Below are 8,225 nucleotides of genomic sequence, written 5' to 3' on the forward strand. Positions count from 1 at the left end.
GGGAATAGGACACTCACATCCAGTTTGACTGGGAGTGTAAGGGATCTTTGTGGAGGCCCCTTTCAGAGGCAGAAGTTATTTCTTAAAGGAGTTAAATTAGGGATTATGGAGACCCCCCTTCTGGCTCTTAGTTTGCTATCGATTTGCAGTGTGGCCCTGGGTAATTCACATGTATTCATGTCTCCTGTCTCTCACCCTACACGTTGCCCAGTGACTGGAATTGAATCAGCTCTAGCAGAGACTTGTTGAGCGAATGAGTGAAGTAACTTGATTGGGTCCGAAGTTCGATTGGCATCAGAGGGCTTCAGACCATAGACAAACTTTCTGAAATTACATTCACAATTGTGTGTGTATAAGCAATTCCGTTTTTTTCTGGGTAGAGTGCCTACAGGTTTAATCACCATCATTTATTAAGGGTTTATTATGATGTTGGAGCCTTGGTGGCACAGCGGTTAAGAGCTCGGCTCCTAACCAAAAGGTTGGCAGTTGGCATCCACCAGCTGCTCCTTGGAAACCCAAAGGGGCAGTTCTACTCTGTCCTATTGGGTTGCTATGAGTCGGAATCGACTTGAGGGCAATGGGTTTGGTTTTTTTTATGTTAAGGTCTTTACATACTTTATCATATTTAGTCCTCAGGACCCTGAGAGGAAGACTGCATAGGTTACGATCTCCACTGTACAAATGAGGAACTCAGGTCCCTGGAGTTCAAGTCACTTGCTCTGGGTCATAAGCAGGGATTTGAACCCAAGTCTAAAGGACTTCACAGTCTGAGCTGTAAACCACCATGATAAATTACCTCGGTTTCTCAAAGAGGTCTGTAACCTCAGAGGGGGAAGATAAAACATTCTGTGTCCTAGAGTTCTATTTCTCTGCGTGACTGTGGAGGAGTGGGGAGAAAGGGGTGGAGGCAGAGGAGAAAGAAAGCCAGCCAGAGCACAACAGAGCCCAGGCCGCCAGGGCTGCTATTTACAGTGGGCCCCAGGGCCCCCATAAAGGATGATCAGGGGCAGGCAAAGATGAGCAGTTGTAAGAAGAGCTCCGGGAGGGGGAGGGTGCTATCTCCTCCCCAGCCCCTGCTGCCTCCAGCTCACCCTGTCGCCTGATGTCTAAATAAGGCTTAGAGACACGCTCCAGGCGGCTAAAAATAAACTCTCGCTCCCCCTTCTGCCCTTGGGCTCTAGCGACCTCCCCAGCCCCATCGGGGCTCCCCTTGGCTGGGCCAGCTCCCTCACCTCCCAAGCTGTAGAATCGTGTCTCTCGCGGGGAGGGAGGGGTCCCGGGGCGGGGGGACAAAGGTCCTAGTGGAAGTGTTTCCTACTGCAAGATCTGGGCCAGAAGTCAGGACTCCTGGGTCCTGCTCTTGGTTCAGCCCTATCAAAATCAGGCAACTCTCTCTCTTCTCTGACTCTGTCTCCCCACATGTAGAATGAGGTGTTGGAATAATGATGTGAAGCTCTGGCATTGAAAAAAAAGTAAATATATATAATACAACGTTGGGAAGCTCTGTCGTTTTTGGATGAAGCTCACTGGGCTCCTTAGGGTGCATCTGTCCTGCGGACCCAGTTTTATCCCAGGCAGGGTTTTGTTTTTTTGGGTAGAGTCTTTTATAAAAATCTGAATTAAAGATTTAGAAAATTCACATACAGATCTGGGTTCCCAATTTCTCTTGAAAAATCGGATCTGGCCTCACTGGGCCAGTGTGTCTGGCAACTGGGAGAGGGAGCTGGGTAGCGGCTGCCCCCTGCTGACAGGACGAGTGTACTACAGGTGGCTCTGGCATAGGCACTCAGGTTTTGGCCAATGCCTGCAGAAATAGCATGTGAGGCGCCTGGAGCGACTGCAGTGAGGACTGAGTTCAGGTAGACTCTGTTTGCATCCCAGAGCCCGGGATGCCATTACTGTCTGGCAAATGTTCGCTGAATGAATGAATGAGACAGCTAATAGAATGCTTTGGAAACTGTAAGGGGCTGGTGCAGTGTAGCTGAAATTTGGTGTACTGCCGGCCCCTTCCTGGAAACTCTGTGGGGCAGTTCAGAGCCTAAGAAAGGGCAAGATCCTGAGCTTCATACTGCAACTCCTATCTCTAGTTGGGAGTCATGAAGACAGTTAAGGTTCTCTTGCGATAGGCTGCTAACCTAAAAGTTGGTGGTTTGAACCCACTCAATGGCTCTGTGGAAGAAAAGCCTGGCAAACTGCTTCTGTAAAGATTACAGCCAAGAAAACCCTATGGAGAATTTCTACTCTGTAACATATGGGGTCGCTAACTTGATGGCAGCTAACAACAACAGACATTGCCTTGGCCTCGCATGAGATCAGTGGCATTGTGTTTGGTTGGAAAATTATTGGCAGAAACAATCAGGATCTATTTATCCCAAATAATTCTTGAGAGCCACTCTAGAAGGTAACAGAGGGCAGGAAAGGAAGTGGGGAGAGATGCGGGGTAGGAAGAATAAAACAGAGGTGTTCAGACAACAGGCCTCTGGTCAGCCAGCTTGCGTTCACCCAGCTCCTCTTGGGTAACTCATAAGAGCAGGGCAGTGCACAGAGTTAAGAATAATGAGTCTGGACTGGTCCTAGGACATCATGCAATACACCCTCACCTCAGTGTACAACAGGGTGACAAGGCATATCTAGGATACCTTGGGAAGAACAGAGGCATTGTCCTTAATGTCCTGTTTCAGTAAGGGTAGGGGGAGGAGAAAGTTCACCAGTTGCCTTCCTTGCAAAGAAATAGTGACTGCATCTGTATCCTACTCATACTGCCCATGGTGAAGAAAGTCCAATCTAGACCCTTGCTACTCAAACTGTAGTCTGAAGACCAGCAGCATTGGCCTCCTAGGGAGCTTATGAGAAATGCGAATTCTTGGACCCATCCTAGGTCTGCTGAGTCAGAATCCACATTCTAGCAAGATCCAAGGTGTTTTGCACGCACACTGTAGTTTGAGAAACTACTGTTTTAGACCAATGGCTCTCAACATTTGTTCCACATTGAAATCACTTGGGGAACTTTAAAAATGCTCATGCCTGGGTCCCACTCTGGGGCGCAGCTTGGACATGGGGGTTATTTAAAGCTCCTCATGGAAACCGTGGTAGCATAGTGGTTAAGAGCTACGGCTGCTAACCAAAAGGTTGGCAGTTTGGATCCACCAGGAGCTCCTTGGAAACCGTATGGGGCAATTCTACTCTGTCCTATAGGGTCGCTACGAGTCGAAACTGACTCAATGGCAATGGGTTTGGTTTTTTTTTTTTGTCCATGTGATTTCAGTTGTAGCTAGTATTAAGAATCATAGCTCTAGGCAAAGGGCCTAATGAAATGAAAATCTTTGAGAATAAAGGCTATCTTATTTAGGTCCTCCCATTCTGGGCCCTGAGACTTGAGGCTGGTTGGGGAGACTGCTCCCAAGTCACCGTTCCCAGTCCTGCCTGGCCTGCCTGATTAGTCCAACCCCTGCTCTCCAAGGCATTGTCAGGCCTCCAGGTGCTTTCAGGTTTCTGACTGGTGAGGTAAGAAGGGGCGTTGCTCCTCTCAGCTCTACAATCCTGCAGAGAAGCATGGCTCTGGGCTGGAGACCACAGACCTGGCCCTCATCTCACCTCTGCTGGATGATCTTTGGGCAAGGCAATTTTTGTCCTTCTCTGGGCTTCAGTTTCTTTCTCTCTAAAATGGGCTGGGAAGAGGGGATTGAAATAACTTCCAGTGTTTCTTCCAGTTTTATACACATACACACAACCTCTGAAAATTGAAAGGAATCTGGAGATCATCTAATTTGACCCTAATTTTTTTTTCTTACAAAGGGAGAAATGGAGGCCCAGTGAAGTGAAAGGGTTTGCCTAGGGTTGGAAACATCATTACTTATTCACTAATGACAGTTTTGCTTGTTGTCGTTAGGTGCCGTCTGAGTCATAATAACCCCACATACAACAGAACGAAACACTGCCCAGTCCTGCACCATCCTCACAATAGTTGCTATGTTTGAGCCCATTTTTGCAGCCACTGTGTCAATCCATCTCATTGAGGGTCTTCCTCTTTTTTGCTGACCCTCTACTTTACCAAGCGTGATGTCCTTCTCCAGGGACTGGTCCCTACTGATAACATATCCAAAGTATGTGAGACAAAGTCTTGCCATCCTTGCTTCTAAGTAGCATTCTTGCTGTACTTCTTCTAAGACAGATTTCTTTGTTCTTCTGTAGTCCGTGGTATATTCAATATTTTTTACCAACACCATAATTCAATTTTGCCTGTAGACACGTAAATTTTTGTTATGTGGAACTTAAATATAGGGTCACTATGAGTTGGAATCAACTCAATGACACTGGGTTTGGGTTTTTTTTTTTTTGGTTGGAGCTTAAATTAACTTCCTCACTATGGACTGGACCAATTTTGCCTCCATTTGCATGTTTACCTCAATATTCCTGATCTATACATGTGTTGCTTCTTTGGATTCTCCTTTGAACTGGTTGTAACATCTTACAGGTTCCCTCACAAATGAGTTGAATAAAATCTTTAACGTGTTCATTTTATAGCTGTATGAAAGTTGATTTGACCTCCTTTTGAAAATTATCTTTTAGTAACAAGTATAGCCAAGATTTAAATGAGGTGTCATGACTTAATTTGGGGATGAAACCTCACAGAAACCAGGTAACAAAAGTGAGAGATGCATATCCTGTAGGGGCTGCTGAGGCTGGAGAGCACAGGCCCTACCTAAAGGGTCAGAGACAGCTCAGCTTCAAATGATTCGTGCCCTGTGGGAATACAGGCTGGTATTTCCATATTCTTCAACTTTGCGGGAAAAGCTAGAAATTCATAATTTAATGAGAAATAGTTTTTTTTTTTTTTGCAGTTTTATAACTTTATTTGATAATTGGCTGTTAGTTTTCATCCACATTGACTGTAGGCTTTTGAAAGTGGTGACAGGTACATAGGTAACCCGAGTATAGAGCTTGTTGGATGAATCTTTATCCTCATTTTGTTTTCTGAACAACCAGGCATGGATAGGGTATGGGACATTCCTTACTCCTTTGGCCCAGACAACTTTGCTGAGTCTGGCGTCTATGTGTACATCTGGCATTCCCATCCCTGGCATGGCAAATTTCTGAATCTCCTTGAGTGCCCATGGGGCATGCTTCTTAAAGCCCACTCCATGGGCGTGCTTGTGAGTGTCAATGGGGCACTCTCTGGTCACCACTTCATTGATAGCAGAATGACCCATCATATTCTCGCCACCTTTCTTTGCAGAAGACATTGTGCCAGGACAAGGTTGTTGTTGTTGTTAGGTGCCATCGAGTCGGTTCAGACTCATAATGTGACCCTATGTACTACAGAATGAAACACCGCCCTGTCCTTCGCCATGCTCACAACCATTGTTATGCTTAAGCCCATTGTTGCAGCCACTGTGTCAATCCATCTTGTTGAGGGTCTTCCTCTTTTTCCCTGACCCTGTACTCTACCAAGTATGAGGTCTTTCTCCAGGGACTTATCCCTCTTGATAACATGTCCAAAGTATGTAAGATGCAGTCTCGCCATCCTTGCTTCTAAGGAGCATTCTGGTTATACTTCTTACAAAGGACAATATTGGAAAGGAGAAATAGTTTGTTTTTATCACACATTGGCAATTGTTAAAAATAATCAAGACTCAAAGAAATTGAGGCACACCCATGTTCATTGCAGCATTGTTCACAATAGCAAAAAGATGGAACAACCTAGGTACCCATCAATAGATGAATGGATAAACAAACTATGGTACATACACACAGTGGAGTGCTACACAAAGATAAAGAACAATGATGAATCTGTGAAGCACCACACAGCATGGATGAATCTGGAGGGAATCATGCTGAGTGAAATAAGTCAATCATAAAAGGACAAATATTGTATGAGACCACTACTATGAAAATGTTTACACACAAAAGAAATAATCTTTGATAGTTATGAGGTAGGGGAGTGGTGGAGATGGAAAAACACTAAATAGAAAATAGATAGGTGGTAACTTTGGTTAAGGGTAAGACAGTACACAGTGCTGGGGAAGCCAGCACAACTTGTCCAAGACAAGGTCATGGAAGCTCCATAGACACATCAAACTCCTTGAAAGACTGAATTACTGGGGTGGGGGCTGTGGGGACCATGGTCTCAGGGAACATCTAGCTCAATTGGCATAACATAATTTATAAAGAAAATGTTCTACATTCTACTTTGGTAAGTAGTGTCTGGGGTCTTGAAAATTTGTCAGCAGCCACCTAAGATACACCACTGTTTTCAGCTCATCAGGAGCAAGGGAGAATGAAGAAAACCAAAGACACAAAGGAAGAATTAGTTCAAAGGACACAGCTACCACAGCCTCCACCAGACCGAGTCCAGCACAACTAGATGGTGCCCGGCAACTACGTGGATGGCTCTGACAGCAATCACAGTAGAGGATCCCAGACAGAGCTGGAGAAAAATGTAGAACAAAAATCTAACTTAAAAAAATGACCAGACTTACTGGCCTGACAGAGACTGGATATACCTGAAGAGTATGGTCTGCAAACACTCTTGTAGCTGAGTAATAAAGTCACTCCTGAGGTTCACCCTTCAGCCAAAGATTAGATAGGCCCATGAAACAAAAGAAGGCTACATGGGCACAGCAGCCCAGGAACAAGGACTAGAAGACAGAAGGGAACAGGAAAGCTAGGAACCCAAGGTCCAGAAGGGCAGAGTGTTGACAGGTGGTGTGGTTGGCAACCAGTGTCACAAAACAGTATGTGTACTAGCTATTTAATGAGAAGCTAGTTTGCTCTGTAAACCTTCATCTAAAGTACAATAAAAATAAATGATTAAAAAAAAAAAGATTTTCAGCTTTGGAAACTCTACCTGTAGTTCTCCTCCGTCTTACAGGATTGCTATGAACTGGAATAGACTGAACAGCGGTGGATTTGGGTTTTTTGGGTAGAAGTGGGTAATGGAGCTTAAGGGAATATGTCAGCTACTAGGATGGATTAGGAATGATGCTGGAAGGGAGGCTACATGTGCTCTTTTCCTATTTCTCAGTGAGGCTTCAGGGCATTAGGGTGTTGGCATCTAGTTTTGCCACCCACCACCTACACATCCACTAAGAACTACATGACCATCTCTGGTACAGCCAGTGATGATGATGAGTTTCAGGAAAAGTGAGTTCTAGTCTCATCTCTGCTGCAAGACATTAATGCAAATCCTCTTCCTCTCTGGGCCTCCACTTACACGTATATAAAATGGATTGGACTAGATGAGAGAGGTGAGAGCTTATCAGAATGGGAACAAGGTGTGCAATCTGAGAAGGCATATTAAAAGATGATGAGGTGAAGTAATGTCCAATGTCAGTTTCTCAGTCTTGGTAAAAGTTACTGTGACATCCCAGCACAACTAGTTGGTGCCTGGCGACCACCACCAACTGCTCTAACAGGGATCACAATAGGGGGTCCTGGACAGAGCGGGAGAAAAATGTAGAACAAAATTCCAACTCACACACATACACACAAAATCAGACTTACTGCTCTGACAGAGACTGGAAAAAACCTGAGAGTATGGCACCTGAATACCCTTATAGTTCAGTAATGAAGTCACTCCTGAGGTTCACCCTTCAGCCAAAGATTAGACAGGCTCATAAAACAAACAATAACACACATAGCTCAACCATGTATACGAGACTAAGTGGGCACACCAGCCCAGGGACAAGGACGAGAAGGCAGGAGGTTCAGGAAAGCTGGTGATTGGGAACCCAAGGTCAAGAAGGGGCGAGTGTTTACATGTTGTAGGGTTGGCAACCAACGTCATAAAACAGTATGCGTATTAATTGTTTAATGAGAAACTTGTTTGCTCTGTACACCTTTGTCTAAAGTACAATAAAAAAAAAAGTACCATGACATCTTTATGTTAACAACAAAAAAATAAAAAGTACCGTGACATCTTTATGTTAACAATGGAGGAAACTGAGTGAGGGCTACACAGGAGTGTACAGAGAGTTCTGTACTGTTTGTGCAACTTTTCTCTAAATCTAAAATTATGCCAAAATAAAAAGTTTACTTAAGCAAAATCATTAGGTAAGTTTTAAATTTTGCTTATAATCCATTTATTCAGCAAAGATTTATGGAATGTCTAATACATGTTGGGCACTAGATGTACATTGCTAAGAACCATGGTCCCAGCCATTGTGGGGTTTACAATCCAGTGATAATTCAGTGGGACTAACACCCCTATTGCTTTTTTTGTTTGT

General features: G+C 44.5%; 1 protein-coding gene across 1 annotated transcript; it reads right to left on the reverse strand.

Annotated features, from left to right (window-relative positions):
* Positions 1–853: 853 nt before the first annotated feature.
* On the reverse strand, positions 854–5,243 carry LOC126067208 (60S ribosomal protein L31-like). The gene is made up of 2 exons (XM_049868908.1): positions 4,851–5,243; positions 854–877 (listed from the first exon to the last, which is right to left on the reverse strand). Exons 1-2 carry the CDS (start codon positions 5,241–5,243, stop codon positions 854–856), a joined length of 417 nt encoding a protein of 138 aa, XP_049724865.1.
* Positions 5,244–8,225: the final 2,982 nt, after the last annotated feature.

This window comes from Elephas maximus, chromosome 2 (genome assembly GCF_024166365.1).
Source record: "Elephas maximus indicus isolate mEleMax1 chromosome 2, mEleMax1 primary haplotype, whole genome shotgun sequence".
Taxonomy (NCBI): domain Eukaryota; kingdom Metazoa; phylum Chordata; class Mammalia; order Proboscidea; family Elephantidae; genus Elephas; species Elephas maximus.

Coding starts and splice junctions, on each gene's coding strand:
- LOC126067208 (XM_049868908.1), bottom strand. CDS start 5,243: ATGTCTTCTGCAAAGAAAGGTGGCGAGAATATGATGGGTCATTCTGCT. Junction 878..4,850: donor ACAGCCAATTATCAAATAAA/GTTATAAAACTG, acceptor ACTCCTCCACAG/TCACGCAGAGAAATAGAACT.